We start from the raw sequence: 23,112 nt of genomic DNA on the forward strand, positions 1-23,112 counted from the left end.
GAAGTGAAAATTGTGAATTGATATTTTCTCTAAAATATTCAAAAAGTTGGAAGTAAAGTATAGAAACCATGAATATGATTAAGCCAAATAAAAATATAAGAGCATCCACGGTGGTTCACCCCTCGTCCGCCCCATCAGTGTTTTTCGTCTTCTTCCGCGATCATTCGACCATTGCATGTGAACGAACAATCGTCCGGACAAGTGGGACAACCGGTCGTCCCACACAGTCGCCCGATCCCTTGTCCGCCCGATCGTCGCCCATTGCAGGGCGGCAAACGAGGACAATCTCAGAAAAATAAATTATAAAAAAAAAAAAAAAATTAATTCTAAAAAATCATTTTTTAAATTAAATAAAAAACTATAATTAATCCATACTAAATGACGGATCGGTGAATTAGTGAAAGAATATATTTTGTAGAATATAATCCTTCACACTAAATGAGCAAGTTTTGTATTGCTTCAGTAAACCTTTTATAGATAAGTTTTCAACACTAATTTTCATTGTGACTTTGATGTTGGATAAATGGTAGTTTTATAGATTAGATTTTCAATTCCAAGTTTCTTTGTGATTTGGACGTGGGATAATTAATTTTACACTTAAAAAAGAGTTTTTGTTGCTTTATATTAAACTTTGTTTGATTTTAATACAAAATCTATGTTAAGCCTAATGGTAAGGGCATCCACAATGGGACGCCCTAAGCGACGCCCTATGCACCGCTACATCAGCATTTTATCCTCCTCATATTCCACTTGCAGTGGGGCGGACTATAGCCCACCCTAAGCGACGCCCTAAGCATTTATCTATTATCTGAATATTTAAATACTTCAAAATTTGGAAAAATAACTTCATTTCATTAAAATTCAAACATTACAATATGAAATAAAAAACTACAATTTCTCAACAGCGGCGGTTGCGGTTCCAAACTTCTTCAATCATGTCGGTCATGAGCTGAGTATGGTCTTGTTGGTTGCGCATTGAGGCCTGTCGCTGTAGAACCGCACCGAAACCAGTCGGTAATCCTCAAGTGACAAGCGAGGTCACCGTGCTGGAGCTAGATCCGGCTTCATCATTCACCCAATCGGTGACATGTCCACGTTCTTATTCGACTATCATGTTATGCATGATGATGCAAGCATACATGACGTCGGCGATGACTTCCTTGTACCAGAAAAGCGTCGGACCTTTCACGATTGCCCACCGCGATCGGAGCACCCCAAAAGCCCGCTCCACATCCTTCCGCGCGGACTCCTGCTTTGCCGCAAACAAGACTCTCCTCTCACCAATTGGGCAGTTGATCGTCTTAAAAAAAACAGACCACCTTGGGTATATGCCATCGGCCAAGTGGTACCCCATATGATGTGAGCGGTCGTTGTTCGACCCGACTACACCAAAGTAGGCATGCCAGATCCAGAGGCGGTGGTCAGCGACGGCTTCTAGGATCATCGTCGGGTGGCTGCCCTTGTAGCCGCTAGTAAATTGGCCTCTCCAGGCTGTCGGGCAGTTCTTCCACTGCTAGTGCATACAGTCGATGCTCCCTAGCATCCCAGGGAAGCCGTGCACCGTCTCGTGCATCTGCATCAGGCTCTGGCAATCATCAGCAGTCGGGCGTCGCAAATATGTGTCGCCAAAAGCCTCCACAACTAACTTACAAAAAGTCTTGAGACATTCGCGGCCAGTTGTCTCCCCGCGAAATAAATGTTATCTTTGAAAAATTATAGGGGTTGTGGGTTAAGCCCAATTCAACATTTTTTTTAAATTTTGAACTTTATTATATTTTTCTCATTTTATTTGATTAATGTAAGTGTTTTAGTTAAATTTGTTGTATTCTATAATGTATCTATATATTGCTATTTTTTATTTGATTAAAATTAAATATAAAATATATAAATTCTTTTTTTTTAAAATTAAGTAATACATGCTTTTCATTTAATTTAGTATTTAATTTTTCTATTTATAATATGTGATAATATAAAAATAATAATATTAAAAATTAAATGAAAAATGGGTAAATGATAGGACGAACACTAGGACGAAACCACTGCAGAAGAAAAAACCGAACTTAGAAATGCTGATGTGGTGATCACTAGGACGATTGATCATCCGACCAGTATGGATGCTAAGCCTCATAAATTATTTGACAATTCAACAACATTGAATAAGCATCCGATAATAGAATTAGTAGCGATCGATAAAAATTTGTCTTAAATTCAGCAATTGGTAAATCATCATAACTTAGAAAATAATGTATGGGTAACAACTAACAACCACGCGTGATTGAGATGGGTAGAAAATGAGAGAAGCATAATGGGGTGATTAGATTCACACAACTTTTGAGGTGATTGACCACTAATATTTGGATGAAAAACTCAGTCATCATTTTAATTACTATGTAATCAATTGGAGCAGTCTCCACTCAGTTTTGTAAGGCCATCCACGGCGGTGTCTCTTATCCGTCTCTTAATCTTCTCATCTCTTCACTATTCATGGGCCCCACTGTACTTTTCACTCCATCTCTTAACTAAAAGATAACATTCACATCCATCCATCTCTTAACCATCTCATCTCTTAGCTATTCATTCAATTTCATTTTTCATTTTTATTTCCAATAAAATCAATTAATAATAAAACACACTTTATTAAATAAAATAAAATTACAATTTAAATACCTAAAAAAATAAAAAAGACATAATTAAAATCCTAAAAAAATAAAAACACACATAATTTAAAATACTAGAAATTAAAAACACTTAAAAAACTACTCCGCCGGCGAATCATCCCCCGAAGCTGGTGGCGGTGCACCCGGCTGAAGACCAAGCAGCCTTGCCATCGTCTGCATTCCGAGAACATGATGTTCGTATTGGGTAGGCGTAATCTTGGAAGTGTCAACCATCGTGGAGAGCATGTATACAGACCACAGGGAAGTGTTCGAGCCCACGCCCGCGCCCGCGCCCGCCTAGCTCGATTCGCCTCGGCTCTTCCCCTTCCCTCTCCCTCTCCCTCTAGCCGCCTTCGCCGCCTTGGTCCCTTGCAGCCGACGTCGTGAACCGGAGGAGGAGCCACCGGCTTCAGTGGGCGTGTCCCCAGCCTCATGTGAGGCGTTGCCTGATCCACCGCCCTCACTAGACGAGTAGCCACCCCCCGTGTGCTTCGTGCGTTTCGAGCTCGAGGACCGGACACCGCCAGCCCACCGATCTTCGTTTCTGACCAACTGCCAAACATCGATATGTTTGAAATCTTTTTTGACGTCGTCTTTAAAGACGCGCATCGCCGCTCGCAGAATGTCGACTTCACTGGCTCCGCTTTGGTAATGCTCTGCTTCACCCCTGTAGACCGCGCAAAACTTTTTGACATCTTTGTCGACCCGGTCCCAATGACTGCGGAGCATCTTCACGGTGCGGGGGCGAGTCCCCTTCGGCTTTGAATCTGCATAAAGTTCTGTGACCTTCTCCCAAAAGCACAATTTGTTTTGTTGATTCCCGGCGATGGGATCGTACGAGACGGTGAGCCAAGAGGTGTATAGAGCCAACGTCTCCTTGTGGCCGTATGGATGACGGCCTAGATCCTCCTCCTCCTCCACCGAGGTCGATTCGTCCTCGGCATCGCGGCTGGCAGAGCCTCCACCGCTGCCCAACGGAAAGTATTCCGGAATGTGTTCCTCCGAAATATTCTCCCTAATTTGGGATAATCCCTGCGTTGCCCTCGGGGGGAGGGGAGAGGGATGATAGTATGCATCCAAATCAAAATGCGGTGCTTGGTACAGCTCCGTCGCCGCCGTCGCCGAGCCTTGGGTGCCCGGCGTCGACGAACCAGCCAGAGAGTGGTACATGCCCCCCTAGTCGCCAAACGCGTTTAAATCGAAGCCGCCGGAACCGCTGGAGTTTCCGTCACCAGAGATTTTTACAGAAATTGGAGAGGAAAGAGAGGTGGTTTGAGAGAAGAATAGATGTGGTGTTTGGAGTGTTTGTATGTAGAATGAAGAATGGAAGTGTAGTGTGTATTTATAGAATATAAGAAATTTTTTTTTAAAAAAGTTACCGTTTTTTAAAACCGTAATATAACGATAATATTACCGTTTTTTAAAAAAAAATTCTGAAAAACGTATTTTAAAAAAAAAAATTATGACGTCATAATTACGACACCCACTTGCGGGCCGGCGAGTGGGCGTCACGCACGCACCAGCGCGCGCCACGTCGCCCCGGCGCGTGCGAGACCGTCTCGCCAGCTGCCTCTTCCGTGCGAGACGCGGGACGGGATGGCGACGGGATTTCGCCCACAACGCCGTCTCGCGGGCGTCTCGTCCCTCCGAGATGAGATAGGGATGCATTTAGCATCAGCTGTGGATGCTCTAATTATCCAATTGGACCTCAAATTTTATTTGTTGAATACCATGAAACTCATGGACATATTCGGATTTAATATTTTTTAAAAATAAATTATTTTATTAACAAGAACATAATGACTTTATTACGTTAGAGACTCGATATCTATGACTAGAAATATTACTATTTAATTAATAATTTTAGTATTATTAAATTTCATATAAAGACGTTAATGCGTTCATTCTCACGATGTATATGCATCTTTAATGGCATATTTGGTAGAGGTGATAACTCATCTAGGGATGGAAATCTATGAACAAAAGATGAGTTATCACCCCTATCAAATATGGCCTTAGTGAATGCCACCCTCTATAGTCTGTCCCCTTCACAGCCTCCCCCAGTCCTCCCCATCCTTTCCCACTACCTTCCACTTGTGATGTACTCTCTCGAGCCCATTATAAACAAAATAATTTTTTGGATGTGCCATTAAAAATAAAATATTTTTAAAATTAAAAATAACACCCCTTTTTAATCTTTTTTTAAATCTCTTTTGTGTCTGGTTTGAAATTTATGTTTCTATTAGAAAAGGACGGATATTTTTGTAATACACGTTTCAGGGTTTGTAAGTTATGTAATGATGGTTTGGTTTGATATTTACTTTAGAGCATCCGCAATGCTGCGGATGTATCATTGGACTTCCCATCAGCCTTTCCAAAACACTTGATGGTCACGTCATAACGACTTTCCACTGCACTATCACGTCATAAGGACTTCCCACTGCATAATGGCGGACATCCCCAAGGACTTTCCGCAATAAAAAAAAATGCACAAATTCACAAATATGCAATTTACGTTACGTAATTAAAATTTCGACACGAATACGGACGGGGAAAATGCAACAACTTCATTAAAAAATAACATACATAATTATATATATAAAAAAATTACAATGCAAACAAAAGAAAATTAAAATATCAACGTCCACCCCTCCGTGCCCAAAGCTCTTCAACGATATCGTTCTGAAGTCGTATATGGGCTTGTGTTTGGCTCATGTCGGCAAATGCGCGGACTCGATCGGCCTCTCCATGGGGTATCCCCATACGTACATTCGCGGTGGCCACGCCGTGTCTTGGACCAACACCCATAGCATCTTCATTGGTCCACTGAGTCAGTTCAGGACCTTCACTTTCGACAATCATGTTGCGCAGAATAATACATGCGTACATGACATCAGCGATGCTGTCAATATACCACGGTCGTGAAGGACCCTTCACCCATCGACTCTAGAGCACACCAAATGCCTGCTCCACATCCTTGTGCGCTGCCTCCCGACGACCCGCAAAGTAGATCTTTTTATCTTCTGATGGGCATATGATCGTCTTCACAAAGACCGGCCAGTTTGGGTGTACCTCATCCGCCAAATAGTAGCCCATATTGTGCTGGTTTCCGTTGGCGACGAAATTGATGGCGGGACCAACGCCATTAACAAGGGCGACGACTAGAGGACGTTGATGTCGTTGTTCGACCCGGCCACTCCAAAATACGCATGCCATATCCACAGCCGGTAATCAACTACAGCTTCAAGGATCATCGTGGGATGCTTGCCTTTGAAGCCGGTAGTGTACTTCCCTTTCCAGGCAGCAGAGCAATTCTTCCACTCCCAATGCATACAATCTGTGCTACCCAACATCTCGGGAAACCCGTGCACCGACCCGTGCATATTTATCAACTGCTGGCAGTCTACGGGGCTGGGCTTCCGAAGATACCACTCCTCGAATATCTCTCTAACGCCCTCGCAAAAATACTGCAGACACTCGCGGGCTGTCGACTCGCCAATGTGGAGGTACTCGTCGAACATGTCGGTCGTGCCTCCGTACGCTAGCTGCCTGATTGCGGCAGTGCACCACTATCACCCGCACCACTACCACTCGCACCACTAGCCATTTTAGATATACTTGAGAATAGAAATTTTAGAGAGAGAGAAATTTGTTAACACCAGTGGTGCGAATGAAATGAAGTTCAATGAGCCGTATATATAAAGTTTTTTTTTTGTTAAAGATAAAAGAAAAAACTGGAAGTCCGCGCCGAACGTCCGCGTCGTCGCTGCAATGGCGGACGTCGCGACGGACATCCCGCCTCAGCCGCGGATGAGCGGTTTCCTCACCGGACTTCCGCGTCCTCGCCTTCCGCACCTAATGACGGACGTCCCACGCGGACGACCAGCGCGCCGATCGGATGTCCGGCAGGAAGTCCGCCGCTGGAGATGCTCTTATTCTCACTTTATTTACTCATAACAAAACACAACATTACATAAAACTTTGTAGTGAAAAATAAATGTTTTATATTTAATGAGACGAATGGAGTAATTGATATTTAAACTGAGTAGTAAGCCCAAAATGCGCATAATTTTCATGGGACTGAAAATGAGCGTTGATTTGGGCCATGAGTAAATCTGAACTAAATCTTATGAATCTGTAAATATGTCCATAGCGGGAGATTTTACAGCTCTCTTTCTCTCTCTAAATTCAAATTTACGCTCCTTGCAGACTATAAATTTATTGCTCTCGCATTTTCAATTTCCACTACTTTGTTTGGATCTCTCGCTCTCTTTGCTCGCCGCATTTCTCCCTTCTTCTCAATCGGTAATTTCCCCTTTTTATGTTTTATTTTCATTTTAATTTTTGATGCACAGATTGACTTTTGTTTTTCTAAACGCCTCCTGCATTTTGGTATATCTGAATTCGATTGTTGCTCTGCAAAAATTACTGCTGCTTACTGTTTATTGAGTTTAATTTATGATTTTCGAAGTCCGATTTGTTTGCTTTTCTTTTGTTGCAGTTATCATTTTGAGTTGAGTTTTACTTTTAGGGTTCAGTGATAGTTATAAGTTATAACTGTGTGTTGTGTTGGAGTTTGTGTGCAATTTCACCTTCTTAATTTTATGTATAGATCAGAGTCTTGACATCATTGGATTTCAATAGGTTGTTTTAATATGGAATTTCCCACATTGTCTGTCAAAATGTGGCCCATAAGCCAAGGTACAAGACTGAAACTTGTTGAGCGAATGGCAAAGAATCTTGTGACTCCCTCCATTTGGTCTAGAAAGTATGGTCTTCTGAGTCAAGAAGAAGCTGAAGAGGATGCCAAGCGAATAGAGACTGCAGCTTTTGCTACAGCAAACCAACATTTCACGCAGGAACCGGATGGAGATGGAAGTTCAGCAGTGCAGCTGTATGCCAAGGAATCCAGTCGCCTCATGATTGATGTTATTAAACGTGGACCGGTTGCGAAAGCAGATGCGGAGCTTGGTATATTGGCCAAAATAAAAGAATGTGATGGGACTACTTTTGATATATCAGGAGATCCAAGAAAAGTAATTGATGGAGAGGAAGCTGAGATACTGTTGAAACTCTTGACGGAGCCTGGAAGAAGATATACTAAGATATGTTTTAGTAACACAAGTTTTGGACGGGAGGCAGCACTAATTGCTCAACCAATATTATCATCCATGAAGGATCATTTAATTGAAGTAGACCTATCAGATATTGTTGCTGGAAGGCCTGAGGAGGAAGCTCTTGAAGTCATGGAAATGTTTTCATCAGCGCTTGAAGGTTCTAAACTTCGCTCTCTTAACTTGTCCTACAATGCGTTGGGTGAGAAGGGTATCAGGGCTTTTGGTGCACTTTTAAAGTCCCAGCATGATCTGGAGGAGCTTTATCTGATTAATGATGGCATCTCAGAGGAGGCTGCAATGGCAGTTCATGAGTTACTTCCTTCCACTGATAAACTAAAGGTCCTTCATTTTCATAACAACATGACTGGAGATGAAGGGGCTATAGCTATAGCTAAGATAGTGAGTAAATCCCCCCTTCTGGAGGATTTTCGATGTTCATCTACTAGGGTTGAATCTGAGGGAGGTATAGCCCTATCTACAGCACTTGGTTCATGTACTCACTTAAAGAAGCTTGATCTGCGAGACAATATGTTTGGTGTTGATGCTGGGTTGGCTTTAAGCAAGGTGTTATCTGAATTTTCAAATTTATCCGAAATTTACCTCAGTTATCTGAATTTGGAGGATGAGGGTTCTATTGCTATTTGGGATGCTCTGAAGGAGTCTGCACCATCTCTAGAAGTCTTGGATATGGCAGGAAATGAGATCACTGCTAGAGCTGCTCCAGTTCTTGCTTCCTTTATAGCTTCCAAACAGTTTCTTACCAAACTAAACTTGGCTGAGAATGAATTGAAGGATGAGGGTGCTATCTTGATTGCCAAGGCGCTGGAGGAGGGTCATGGTCAATTATGTGAAGTAGATATGAATACCAATATGATAAGAAGGGCTGGTGCCAGGTGTTTGGCCCTGGCTGTTGTAAGTAAGCCCAGCCTTAAGTTGCTAAACATCAACGGCAATTACATATCTGATGAAGGGGTTGATGAGGTGAAAGATACATTCAAGAATTGCCCCACAGTTTTGGGTCCTTTGGATGAGAATGATCCAGATGGAGAGGATTATGATAAAGAGGAAGAACAAGATGGTGATATTGAACACGATCTGGAATCCAAACTTAAGGGCCTCGAAATCAAACATGAAGACTGAGACGCGTGCAGCAGTGATCAGCTTAGTATTGCTTCTACATGTGTCTTATAGGCTGTTAGTGTTCTTTGTATGATTATTGGTTAACATATCATTTGTGTCGGTTAGAAAACGAATGTCACCCCTTTCCTGACAAAAACTATCTCTTTATGTTTCCTAAAATTTTGCATCTAGTCTACAGATGCTGTTTCTAATTTTCCTAGAGTCTGGCAAAGTTTGATCATTCTATTGCTTTCTGCAGAATGGACCGGTGTTTGTTACAACCAAGATTGTAACCTTGAATTGCCAAGTTATATCAAGTGCTACTAGTTTTGTTTTATTTGATTCAATGTCATTTCCTTCTTATTTATATACTTAGCACTTTGTATTTTGTTATCAGTCTGCTCTGTCGTTTGAACTGGGTATGTATCAGGTGCTTTTCGGACAAAGTATTTTCTCCAACGGATTATATATTCATAATTATTAGGCATTTTTTCATTCGTGGAATGTTCTTGGTACAATTGTACTAGTATCAGTCAGTATCCAACTCGTGGTTGTTTATTTCTGTGCCTGTGTCATAAAATAAAGGACAGTAATGAAAATTCTTAAAAAGGGTTTGGATTTGGCAAAACTGCTGTTTTTATATACTTACAAATTCCAAATTTGTGTTCAACAGTTTCATTTTGTTTATTTTTTTTTCATATTTCAGTTTGTGTTTCCCTTTTTACGGCTGTTGTGTGTTTATGCTTCTTATGTGGACATATTAGTGAGTGCATTCAGTGGAGCCGCCTTTCACTTCGTATCAGAATTGTCTGAATCATTTAGTCGCATCTCTACCCCCACCGGATTGGCAAGAAATAGAAAGCAAGGAATATTCAAGTACAGTGATACTGAATCGAGTATTCAGATTGAGAGGCGAAGTTCCTGACGAAGATAAAAGTTCATTTTTCCACAAAAATATCCAGAGACTAGAGAGCATTGTACTTATTCCGAAAAATTGGCTCGCTTCCCCAAATTAACAGGCATGCTTTATACCAGTTGTTTGGGAAACAGTTATCATACTGTGACAGGTACTTTGAGTGCTGCTAGAATCTTGTCATCTAACTCAAATTTAATCTCTTTCTTGTCTCTTCCAATCTTAACATACTCTTCGTATCGCTCCTTCAAGTCCTCTGGAAGGTTTGATGTGCCACTCCATCCAAGAATCGCCTTTGCAGCTCGTGGCTCCGCGTAGAAATGCTGCAGTGAGTGTACAATACTCATTAATGCAAAATATCAAATTTCTCAGCAGGTTAGCCTTAATCAAATATAAATATCACTCATGTCGCCAATAGCATAATTCATTTCTTGATCTATGTGAAATGCCTAACTTAAGGATAGCTTATTTTCATTGATTTGCAGTTTGTATATGCTGAGTTGAGTAACTTCAGGTGTTATAACAGTTCAACATACCATGTTGCGGAATGGAAACGCTTTCTTTGCATCAACACCCACTGCTTTTGGATCATAATGCACTATCTCCACGGGTAGTCCTGCAGCTTTAGCGCATAGCTTTGCCATTCCATCAAGTGTCACGGCGCGGTCACTCACACAGTTGAAGATGTTACCCTTTGCAGCATCCGGCTTTTCAACTGCCGCAGTGAGCATAGATGACAGGTCTCTCACGTGAGAGATATTGCTCAACTGCATCCCAGAGCCAGGGATCAGGACAGGTCTGCCTCTAACAATGCCTGTCAAGAATCGAGCGCAAGCCCTTCAAAACACAGCCTAAATAGCAGAATATATGCAGGTAATGCATAATTTCTTCATCTCCTGTTCATGTCAGAAATGTGGAAAATATGATGCAAGAACTATGCATGTGTATATGATTGTATGCTTACGGTCGAAGAACCATTCCTCGCAATCCTTGTTGTTTCCAGAGCCAATCATGTACTGTGGGCGGAACGATGACCAGTTATCGAAAGTGTCTGAGAGGTATTTCTCAACTCCAACATGACCAGCATCACCTTTCACAGCATCCTATTTAGGACAAAATTGAACTTTTATGCTTAAAAATTCTCACCTATATCAGGTGTAAGTGTGATAATTAAAAAGGAAACGTACCCCTTCAATATGAGGAGGTTCATCTGTTTGCTTGTAAATCCCAGCACTGCTAATAAACAGGAATTGCTTTACCCCAATGCTCTTGCTCCAATCTATTACAGGCCTATATATTCACAGGTAATGATATTTGTTATTTATATATTTCTTGGAAATGGAAAATCAAGAATGTCAATACAGTCCATTTACATATAATCAAGAAGTGCATGAATGTTGAGTGATGAGATGCAAACCTCACTGCATCCAAATCCTTGCCATTGTTATCCAAAACCACGTCAAATGCAGCGCCTTCTAGAACCTTCCCGATGTCTGCCGGTTCCCCCCACACTGTCTTGCCACCACCACTCACAATCTCCTGCACACACCATTTATGTTACATAACATAGTACTATTATTTTTCCTCATAAGGCTTCTGAAATGTGATGTTGGTTCTTTTCTTAACTGAGAATCTATTGAACGGCGGCTTCTTCATCTTGTCAGAGGCCTCCTCACCCACAGTCAGGACCGTGACACTGTGCCCGGAAGCAAGAAGCTCCTTGGCGAAGTAGAAGCCGATGACTGCATGGCCGCCACTGTTGGTGTTGACGATGAGCACATTCTTCTTCTCTGCCTTGATGGTGAATGATAATGAAGAAGCAGCTGTTTTGGGAGATTTTGAGGTAAGTGGAAGGAAAGATGGAGAAATGGAGAGGGATGATGAGAGAGAGTGACGTGGACTGGATGAGAGGGAGAGACGGATGAGAGGTGAGAGAGAGGAAGATGAAGGTGGAGATGAGAGAGAGGAGGAGAGGAGAGAAGATGAGGTTGAAGCTACTGCAGTAGCCATTGAGCAGCTCTGCACACTGGTTTTTTCTTTGGTTTCTTGATGATTGCTGTTGTGAGAACCAGAGCTGTTCAGTTTCAATATATAGTTACTAAATTAAATGGAATTTGGGATTTGATTTGATGATTGAAAAATCTATTTTGTTTGTGGTCTTTTTCTCATTCATGATGGAAGGTGGGATATATGTGGTCTATATCGAATTCAATAACTTTATCAATAGTTGTCGTTTTTTTGTTCAATAAAAACTATTATCACTACCAAGTACCTAACTTATTTAGTCCTGAATTTAATTTTATCTATCAAACTACAAACATAAAACCTTATCGCCGCAATCTTAATTCCTATCAAAGTTTTAATTTTTTTTATCATCATATATTTTTCCTAACCACCAAATATATAGTCCATGTCCAACATTTGATTGCTGCTTTAGACCTTATTGACACAATGACACTCGTTATGTTTTTTCTGAACCAAATTTTCATTTCTTAATCGAAATCTTCGTAGTATTAGAATTTCAGAAGATAGTTTTGCTCACTTTTAGTACACCTACTACAATTATATTTATCTTTTGTTTTTCATTTCTACTTATTTTCTCTCTCTTTTCATAAATAGCCCATCAACATATAATTTGATACAGTATATAAGGTGAATTACACGTATGGTTTGGGTGTATTTGGCAAAATAAAGTTCTTAAATCTCCAAAAGCTTACACGCAAAGTTACATTATTATGTCATTTTTTTCTGACTTACATGATTCCTGCATTCAATTTACAATTATTCCTCTAATTTATACACTTAATATCTAAATTGGCATTTTATAAATTATTAAAAAAACTAAAGTCCAAATTTGATCTCTTATATCTGCTCTAAAAAACTTTTTGATTCTATAAACAATATGTTTAGATCCAGAATTAACAGTTAAAACTTAACAATTAAATGTATTTTGATCAAATTAATGGCTTAATTATGAATCTAATTAGTTGAATTAACCTAATTTTTTTTACCTATAATAAAGAGAGATTTGCTTGTTGCAATTGGGATCGCAACCTAATCGATGTTAGTATGGCAAATTTACTTTGGTTAAGAGAAAAAAACTAATATATCGAATGTCATTGAAAAATTCAAAAAATTGAGTTTGTGATGGCAAAGTGCAAGTTTCACAAAGTTCAAATGCAAAACTTAGCCTAAAATGAATATACTACTGTACATATATAATGTACATATATAATTTTGATTTTCCACCTTTGGCAAGCAGAAGACGAGATCAACTGATATCCTCCGTACTCCCTCCGTTCCACAGTAATAGAGGCGTTTCGTTTTGAGCTCTCGTTTTGAAAAAATGATAATAAATAGTTAAAGTGGAGAAAGAGTAAAGTAAGAGAGAGAATAATATAGTGAAGAGTCTTATCTACAATATTCTCTCTTATTTTACTCTTTCTCCACTTTAACTATTTATTAGTATTATTTTTTCAAAATGAGTGCTTAAAAAGAAACGCCTCTGTTACTATGAAACGGAGGGAGTAGATTTTAGTAGTACTCCCTCCGTCCCCAAAGTGCATGCACTTTAGGTTTGGAGCAGGTTTTAATATAAAATTAGTAAAGTAAGAGGGAGGTAGAGGAAAAAAGTAATGAAAGTATTGTTAATGAAGAATAAATCTCACATCATTAGAGAAAAAAAACTTTCCAAAATTAGAATGTGCATATATATTATTGTAGAATAGACTAAAAATAAAAGAGTGCACGAGGGAGTAATACTCTGGAGTATTTATATGCAAATGTATTTTTTATTAAAATTTGCTCCGTAGCACCAAAAGCTTATCTGACAGAAAGGAAATGCATAATATTACTCCCTCCGTCCACGAAAATTCGTCCCGGTTTGACCGAGCACGGGTTTTAAGAAATGTAATGGAAAGTGAGTTGAAAAAGTTAGTGGATTGTGGGTCCTACTTTTATATATTAGTTTTATAATAAAATGTGAGTAGGAATGAGTTAGTAGAATGTGGGGTCCACTACCAAAAATGGTAAAAATGAAATGGGACAAATTTTGGGAGACGGACGGAAATGGAAAACTGGGACAAATTTTCATAGACGGAGGGAGTATTTCTTTGTACAATAATTGATAATGCAAAAGCTATGTGACAGAGCTATGTAAAAAGCACGTGCTTTCCCAATATAAACACTTATGCTAGAGGGTTCGCACTTCGCACATAGTAGAAAACCATTAACACATCAGTGATGTCCCAAACCCCAGATAAAGACCAAAATTATTAGGAAAACACACTTAAATATCAGAGTCTTAAAATTATTTAGGATTGAGACTACAAGCATCTTAAACAAGGACCATGCTGTAAGTTGGGCTCGAGCCGATGTGCCTACTGTTCCAACGTAATTCCTGTTTTCCTCTTTTTCCAATTCGAAGCCCTCATCTTTCTTACATTCAGACTCCTGCATCAACACATAATTCTCAACGTCAGCTATTCCCAAGCAACCTAGTTCAAGAATCCTATTTAATAGCAGTAACATGATTCAGCACAAGCATGAAAATAAATTTGAACTGCCTAGTTTGAAAAGAAAATTTCATAATATTCTTCAGTTAAGAATCTAAAAAATTTGAGAATGTAAAAAGTCTACTGATTTAATTAAATTACCAAAGAATTGCCAATCTAACTTCACGTGTTCTTCCTTGCAGCATAGGTTCGGTATGCAACCAACCCGAGAAAGGTAGCTGCAGCTCCAACTGTAATTTTAACATAATCAAGTCAGAACAGAACGTTAGATAAGCAGCAAGAAACACATTTTAAGCCTTATTCCGCCATGCAGTTATACACCTAACTTGGGTCAGCTTCAAGGGCTATGTCAACTTGATATGTTATTAGACATACTCTAGTATAAGGGTGTACCTGAGAGACACATGAGAGCATTATTAACAAGCTTCTTGTATCGCTTTTGGCTGCGCCCTTGATCAGTTTCGGGAACATTGAGATGGGGCTGCTGAGCTGCATTCACAATTCTGGAAAAGACATCATTTATATCTCTTTCTTTCACACTTATAGCAATAGGTGCATCGATCCCCATATCCACACAAATCTAGAACAAGAAACCATGAGGGTAAATTCTAGTTAGAACCCAAATCACACTATATCAGTTTATTAGTCATTTTCTCTTAATACAAGTTTCGAAAGTGAGGAAAATAGAGCCAAAGAGAGATCAAAGTACCTTGGCTGAATCCCTGTTTGACGTTGAACTTGTGTCCAAATCATTTTTTGCTGCAATCAGGAGACAAGGCATCCCAAAACCACTCTCTTCCCCCTGCCTTGCGACATAAGATAGCAATTCTACTGCTCCATTAAGAGAAGATTCGCTTGAGCTAGGAGAAAAAAATTTAATAATAACAAATCAGTGAGACCATGACAGGAGGAGCCACTATATTCAATCATATATTGCCTCATTAAAATCAAAACAAATACAAACAATAATTTAATCATGGTATGATTTTACAATCTGAGAAAAATCCTGGTAAATTGCTAGCACTAGTGTGCAAAGTATCCTAACCTGTCATACACAAAAACAGCTACATCACAAGCAGCCAAAGATTCTTTTTTAGATAAAAGTTTCTTAACTCCGTCTTCTGGTATCTCCTGGAGGATCAATGTCTTCTTATTACCCTGCAATTAAAACAAGCAAAATAGAAATAACCAATCAATTGACTACAGTTAAAAAACAAAAACCACGAACAACATGAATACCAATTTATCACCATGCAATTAAAACAAGCAAAATAGAAAAAATCAATCAATTGACTATGCAATTTAAAAACAAAAACACGAACAGCATGAATACCAATTTATCACACCCAATCCTGTATCACATAAAATTTTCTCTAAGCCTATTATAGAGGTTCTTAGAATCTCTAGAAACCTCTCTAGGGTCAAGCTAACAGGTAGAAACTAGAAACTCATATGATGCTAGAGAGTCCAAGACTCTATAACGTAACTATGTAATGAGCTTCTAAAAGAAGAAGGAACAGGAGAAGTCTAGAAGGTTAGATTCTGGAGTGTTCGAAAAGGTTGCAAAGAATCTTAACTCTGTAGAAGAATCTAGTCTCTTTCACGAATTTTATCATTGACCTTAGAGATAGCTAAGCTAACCTGGATTTGTAAGGAATCCAATGAATGCAAGGCGGATATAAGCACATAAAGAGGCCTCTTATTGAACCTAATTTCGAACTCCTCAACTGAAATCATGGTATTCTTCGCGATAAGATGGATACTTTCTCCAAAGACTCACTTTCTAAGAAAGTACTGCATCCAAAGATAGTTTGTTATCCTAAGGCCACATTCAACCATCTTTTGTGCAAAGTAGTGAGTTGGACAACTTGGTTTAATATTTCAATGATAGAAGTTATTATAGCAAATGGACTTTACTATTAATACTCACAGCGTGTTGCTGAACAATATTCACAGCATATCTTTCACTAGTTGTCGGAGTATAATTTTCAGAAAATGGCCTGTAGTTGGAAGAGCATATTCTATTAATAGTAATAAGAATGAATACAGATACTACGACCGATTCATGGCTATATAAAAGATTGTTTAAGACGCCACCTTCCAAGCAATGATGTCAGCAAAGCAGATTTTCCAGCTTTTTTAGGTCCAAAAACAAAGCAGTGGAAGACATTTCGCTCTGTTTGTTGTTTCTTCTTATCTAGTAATCTACTCCTAGTGATGTTTAGGGCTGATGCTGCATCACAGTTGAGGCCAACATATATCAAGTTGGCTATAGTTTGAGCAGGTTCCAACAATGTCATAAGAGCCCACTGCACCAAAAATTAGACATGAAAGTAAAAAACAAAAACATAATTTCATGAAGTAAGGGAAACAAATACGCTTTGAGTTAACCACTTAATTTCATGGAAAAATATAGAGCAAACAAGCAATAAGATATTGTAGTACTCCGTAATAAAAGTGTGAGCTATGCTTTAACTTTATACAAAAGCAGAAGGAAATTATTTACGTTAACGATAGCTCACCATAAGATTGTACGATGAAACTGACATTAAATTCCTACATTTTTAAGTTAATCATATAACTGTACATTTCTATTTGGATTAATCCTTAATATCATCAACGACTGTGAATTTAAATAAATGATTTTGCAATTATAACACAGATTTTCAATTGTGGCATTAAATATTTCACCTTAATTAATTTATTTATTCTTGTGTGTAATCACAATCTGTTTTCTTAGTGCCTAAATGCTGGCGTGTCCATATATCTGTTGCTACAGTTAGAACTTTTTTTGAAATTACATACTCAATTTGTGATTTTAAAGACTATATGTTCGGAAAGATAGAAACTTAATGAAAACCATATTGATCAACCCCCATTCAGACATATTTGTTCTTATAAATGACAATATTAATAATTACATGGATACTTCAGGTGATGCGAGAATAATCTTCTATCATTTTGCAGAAACTCTGGTCTTATATAATGGACAACCTATTCATTTGTTACTTGTTAGAATAAGAACAAATTCAAGAAGAGCTTTCAGGCAAACACACCTGAGATAGAAATCCAGAAAGAGACAACCCCCGCAGTGGAGTTTTATCAACTGCATCCTTATAAGGATCTTCATCCCAAGGACTGAATTTGCAAAATAAAAACAATGTCAGGAATATCAGAAAGACAAAGGAAAAAATTACTACTTATGATGCTAATTTGTGCAAAAGGTAAGAGGACCGGGATCCAATTGCTGGCAAAAATACTTTGTTCCATCTATCACAGCCGGCTTGAAAATCAATCTTATACATGCACGGTTCACCCACAAAAAATTCAAACGAACACAAACAACCAGAGAAATGGATCCTTACCATTCTAAGGTTGAATAGATTTATAATAGAAAAAAAAATGAGGTTAAAATATAAATGATGTCTGAAGAGGAGGGAGAAAAACAACAACAACAACAACAACAAAAAATTAGATTATGTTTACCTTTCTGGTGCAGTTGAAAATAGATCTTCAAGCTCATTTTCCCGAAGAACTCCATCCTATAAAAGCACAAAGGCAGTAGACACAATAAGCATATGCAAATAATACTCCATCAAAACATCAATAGGTATCAATGTCTGTGCTTGTAAACCTTATAACTAGGTTTGCTAGTGACAGAAAGAACTTGAGTTTCAAACTATATAGGTATCGATGTTCCGTAAGCAAAATTATCTTCATGAAATATGCTGTTCAACTTGTCCTTTTGTGATTCTTTTTTCCTCTTTCAATAGATGGGTAACTTAGTTTGATTAATGGCTGATCGACAACATAGTCAAAATTTTAATACCCTTAGTTCATACAGCTAATTTCAAATGTAATGAATCTCAAAGAAATGGTGTATATAGGACTCAAACATCAAAACAAGCCAAACAATCACATAATAAGTTATAGTATACAGAGAGACCAATTGGTCAATGCAGTAAATCTGCCCCGTTCTAAAAGAACTAGTAAGATAGTAACGACTATGACATACTTTATCATCATCGAATGTGCTGAAGATTCCCTTTAAAAACTCTACTGCTTCACTAGTTAATTCAACACTCTGCAAGGACACAAGCATAACAGAAGAATAAGGTAAATGCTTACAGAGGAAAGTATTAAAAAGATAGTGGAACAATATACCAGTACATCAACTCAAAACAACTGTCATGTCAAATAATTTTAACTAATAACTATTCATGACTGTATATAGACTTCAATGATAGGAGGCTCAATATAAAGGAACATATATCATCCACATAAGGATAACAATTCTTTTTGTGGCAAAGGAGACTTTATTAGAAATCATTAGAAGCGACTATCGCAGGATCCAGTTGAAGAATCAGAAATGTTTATACAGTGTGTTTTAAGCCTCAAGGCGTTTTCCAATGGCCCTGCCCGACTCAAGCCTGGAAGAAATCAAGCCATAAATTCATGACTAATAGACTGAACACGTAACCATGGCAAATACTCCCTCTGTTCCATTAAAAATGAAATATTTTCCCTTTTGAGTTGTCCCATTTAAAATGAAATGTTTCCTAAAATGAAAATAACATCATCTCTACTTTTTCATCTCTCTTACTTATTCTCTCCTCATTAACTCACAAAACAATCCTACATAAAATCTCGTGCCGAAAAGCAAATGTTTCATTTCTAATGGGACGGAGGTAGTATATGAAAACAAACAAAATCATAAGTTCATTAACTAATCTTAACTCTTTAAAATCCCATATTAAAGTCTAATAATTACATATGTGAGAGGAGATTGACAGCGAAGTTGAGAGGACCGGAACTCTTCAAAAGAATCAGAACATAGGGTTTCTTTGGGTTTCACTTTTTCCACTTTTTCATCTTTAATAATCCTAATTAGGATTGTTTTTACACAACCCACTTCGAACTGGGGCTTAAACATGAAAGCCAATTCACTTTCAGGCCTCAAGAAGCCAGAAAAAACTGGAAAAGTAGAAACTTCAAACCCCACACATGAGGCTATCGCCGCCTCGGATGCAATTTCTAGGTGCGCCTCACAAACGCCTCTTTAAGCCAGGAGAAATGGAGAATCAGTAACTAGTTAATTACAAAATTTCAAATCCGTACATGGCATCTTAAAATTTGTTATAAAAGCAAATATCATATCCAAAATCATGAAAAGTGTTACAGATATGGAAAACCAAATCATTTTCTATGGTGGTTCTCCTTTTGCTAACAATGAGAAAAATGATTCCTTTTCCATTACGGTTCGCAAAAATCTAATAGGAGTAAATGTGAGTGTCAGTGTGCGTTGATAACTTCTATACCTATACAGCACACATTACTTCCCCTAATAAATTGTGATACCCCACCAAACAATTTAAACAATTATTCATATCTTCAATCCAAAAATCATTTTAAAAATTAAAACTAAGCTTTGATGATCTTTCACCAATTTTTTGGTGATTCGAAGAAATATTATCACAGTCATTGTTCAATGAACAGAAACACAGCTGGAAATCACCTGATCTGGAGCCTTTTTTTTGGAAAAGGATAAATAATCATCACCAAGTTTTAGCTCATCATTATAGCCAAACTTTCTCAACACAGTCCATGTGGTCTCAATTCGTCCTTTCTCAATAAAAAGAGCATGAAGAAAAAGAAACCCTGTCAAGGTAAGACCAAGTTCATTCACCCCTTCAGGCAACTTTTCCCGAACAACACTCTTAACACCCACTACTTCAGCAGGTTGCAAAGGAGAATTGAAGCATTTCACCTACATATAAGCAATTAGACAAAGTTAAAAGAACTGTAGAGAACATGAGAAAAGTTATCATCAATATATAGATAAGAAGAAAATTAAAAATACCTGAAATTCATTTAGCTCGTCATCATTGAGAGCACCATCCATATCAAGGTCGCAAAGAATAAATATCCTTTTCAACGCTCTCATGCATCTTGGTCTTAAAGCTTGGGTTTCTTGATCGAACAGAGGAGCTGTTGGGTGTAGGACAGCCTTTTGAGCAAAGTAAAACACTTCTTGGATCTAAACGATCAATAAAGACTTCGGTTATCTGAAGAAAATTCTAAATTCTTATGAGAAGTTAAAATGGAAGTCATAAAACATGTTGAACATTATCTCAAACCTGGAGCATATTAGCTGCCGAACATTCTATGCAAGTCTCAATCTCCCGAAACTGCTGCATAAGCGGCATCATTTCAACACTCAAATTGTACTCTTCATCTCGCCTATCGAGCTTGCAACCAGCCACAATTACTGGTGCTCTGATCTAAACAATCCCAATTGACAAGCCATATTTGAGTTCACGTAAAAACATTGACAATCACCAATATGGCAATAGAACACAAAACAGATCAATTTCATCATAAAATATAAGTTGCAAATGCAAAATAAACATCTGTCAGCTGCATGCGCATCTCAACGACCATGCCAATTAAGCTTTTAAGGGAATTGACACTGGATAACTTAACTAAGAAAAGAGGTAGTTTCTAATTTCTACAATATTGGTTCAGCTCAAACTCTTGATTTTTGAAACCAAACTCAAACAAATTCTCTTATCAGCTAGTTTTAAAAGAATGTGCTGCTAAGAAAAATCACCAGGATGATCGAGCTCACTCATTTCCAAGTTATATATGCAGAGATCAGCTGTTCAATTAATTGACTAGCTCATACAAACAGTCAATTAGTTTTACATCTTCAATGAACGTGGATAAAAAGAGCATAGTTTCTTCACCTTCCTTCTAGTTTAATTAATTATGGTGGAAAAGGATGAATGAAAAAAGAGCTCACAGCAGATTACAAAAGTCTAAACCAATGATTACATCCAATAACAGCGCAGCAGCATCGTAGAAAAACATCCAAACAATTCGAACCTCTAATCTTCGAAGCTCGTGGAGCCAGAATGTACTGAGGCGATTCAGCGTGAGAGGCTGATCGCATGCATATGTCAAGACTACAGCATCGGCGCGCTTCAATTCCTCAGCAAGCTTCCCTCTATACTCCAAACTGCATCCACAGATGAACGAATCAATCAATCAACTACGAGAAAACGAGACTAAAACATTTGCGTACCTGCTGGAGGTGTCGATGATGATGATGGGGACGTTATCGGGATAATAATCGGACGGTAGGCGAGTGGGAGGGAGGACGGGAGGAACTTCGGGGCGAAAGGACTCGGCGGCGGAGGCGGCGATGAGGCTGGATTTACCGGTGCCGCGGTCGCCGATTACGGCGATTCGGACGCTCGTCCGGTTGCCGGAGGTTGCACCGCCACCTGGCATCGATTTAGCGCTTGTTTATGGGTTGATTTAGGTGATTGATTTAGGTTAGATTTGTGCGCTTCATTTTTCACCCAACTTTCTTGGATAATTTCATTTACTAGTAAACCACTCCCTCTATCCCTTATAATTTACTATCGTCTTTTGATCTGACACTAATTTTAAAAAATATAATTATAATTAGATTCAAAAAGTTAAATGCAATTAAAATTAAATTGAAATAATTAAAATTAGATTGAAAAAGTTGATAATAGGTGAGTCATAAAACTTTTTATTCATACAAACTAGTTCGACTGATTGAACTGGTCCGATCGATTGAATCATAAATCAATAGCTTCATCGGTTCATTTATCGGTCTAATTTTTAAAATATTGCTAAAAATAGTAAAGTAGAATTTTTAAAGAACGGCGAAAATAAAAATAAATGACACGATAGCCGAAAGGTGGAAATAAAATATTTATGATATGGTACGAATAATTTTTACAATCATAGCCGAAAGAGTAATTTTTAACATCATTCAGTAATTCATTAGTTAAATAAATGTCTAAAGGAGTATGAGTGTTGTCGTAAATCGTAATGCTTTTTTTTTCTCTTTTATCCAACAGTGAGTCACATATGCAGTTGGTATCATATGCTTTCAGCTAAATTTGGTAAAATTGGTGGTCCAATCCCGATAATGGAATAGGTGGTTTAAGTGGCTGAGCCGAAATTAAGGGTCAATTGTCTAGAATCACTGCATTTTATTTTCGATATAATTACATCACATTTTATTATTACGAGGCAGTCAACATTTACCAAAACTATTTGAAAATTAAAGCAATATCCTTCAGTAGAATTAACAAAGTGTGATAGAGTAAAACTTGCAAATGCAGTATTATCGAGGTGCCAATCGAGTTTACAAGTAACTCTTTCTGGTTCTTATATTTTCCTTGTTTAAGATAATACTGGTAAAAAATTTAACTTATTTCTTATTTAAATAGTAAATTTATTTATTTTAAAGAAATATATCAATTAAATTAATCATTTTAATCACAAATAGCCCAAAACCCCAAATCAACACAAATTATGCTTACAAATTAATACTAGTATTATTTTTATTCGAAAACAAAAAATCAATTGAAACTAATTTATTGAATATTTAAGCTTCCATCTAGAGGTGTCAAGATTTACGGTTACGGTGGTCCAAAAAAAGTATGACTTGTCATGTAGTTATACTTTGATTTTTGCGATCACATGGGTTGTAATTGGATTTCACCACCACTTTTGATAGAAAATGACTTGTCATGTAGTCATACTTTGATTTGTTGAGCATAGGATTCCACATTTCATCTATTCATGCTTTGATTGAAGAGCTTATCACATAAACTGGAAGTTACATAAGCAACATAAATTAAAGGTTACATACTAAGCAACATAAGTTGAAAGTTACATACTAAGAAACATAGTTGAAAACAGATAAACTACGATCGCTTCCCAAACAATTTTGCTATTAGATCGCGTTT

The 23,112-nt window shown here is 38.0% G+C and overlaps 3 protein-coding genes across 4 annotated transcripts; 1 reads left to right on the forward strand and 2 right to left on the reverse strand.

Annotated features, from left to right (window-relative positions):
- Nucleotides 1-6,811: 6,811 nt before the first annotated feature.
- Nucleotides 6,812-9,230, forward strand: RANGAP1 (RAN GTPase activating protein 1). Its single transcript, XM_048126327.2, has 2 exons — nt 6,812-6,962; nt 7,302-9,230. Exon 2 carries the CDS (start codon nt 7,313-7,315, stop codon nt 8,912-8,914), a length of 1,602 nt encoding a protein of 533 aa, XP_047982284.1. The 5' UTR covers nt 6,812-6,962; nt 7,302-7,312; the 3' UTR covers nt 8,915-9,230.
- A 460-nt stretch (nt 9,231-9,690) lies between these two features.
- CSP41A (chloroplast stem-loop binding protein of 41 kDa) lies at nt 9,691-11,875 on the reverse strand. Its single transcript, XM_048126338.2, has 6 exons — nt 11,433-11,875; nt 11,224-11,345; nt 10,994-11,096; nt 10,771-10,909; nt 10,343-10,620; nt 9,691-10,129 (listed from the first exon to the last, which is right to left on the reverse strand). Exons 1-6 carry the CDS (start codon nt 11,814-11,816, stop codon nt 9,947-9,949), a joined length of 1,209 nt encoding a protein of 402 aa, XP_047982295.1. The 5' UTR covers nt 11,817-11,875; the 3' UTR covers nt 9,691-9,946.
- A 1,996-nt stretch (nt 11,876-13,871) lies between these two features.
- Nucleotides 13,872-21,705, reverse strand: MIRO2 (MIRO-related GTP-ase 2). Of its 2 annotated transcripts, none has more exons than XM_089065712.1 (15): nt 21,405-21,705; nt 21,206-21,338; nt 20,458-20,601; nt 20,181-20,357; nt 19,836-20,087; nt 18,336-18,404; nt 17,807-17,862; nt 17,377-17,458; nt 16,418-16,629; nt 16,251-16,341; nt 15,366-15,478; nt 15,030-15,180; nt 14,714-14,900; nt 14,462-14,550; nt 13,872-14,258 (listed from the first exon to the last, which is right to left on the reverse strand). In XM_089065712.1, exons 1-14 carry the CDS (start codon nt 21,611-21,613, stop codon nt 14,483-14,485), a joined length of 1,944 nt encoding a protein of 647 aa, XP_088921838.1. In that variant the 5' UTR covers nt 21,614-21,705; the 3' UTR covers nt 13,872-14,258; nt 14,462-14,482. The 2 variants fall into 2 exon arrangements, with proteins under 2 accessions (XP_088921838.1, XP_047955617.1); XM_048099660.2 differs by having other exon boundaries at nt 16,251-16,320; nt 21,405-21,704.
- Between the last annotated feature and the right edge of the window lie 1,407 nt (nt 21,706-23,112).

Source organism: Salvia hispanica, chromosome 2 (assembly GCF_029641045.1).
Source record: "Salvia hispanica isolate PSC_SH4W2 chromosome 2, Shi_PSC_v1, whole genome shotgun sequence".
Lineage (NCBI taxonomy): Eukaryota > Viridiplantae > Streptophyta > Magnoliopsida > Lamiales > Lamiaceae > Salvia > Salvia hispanica.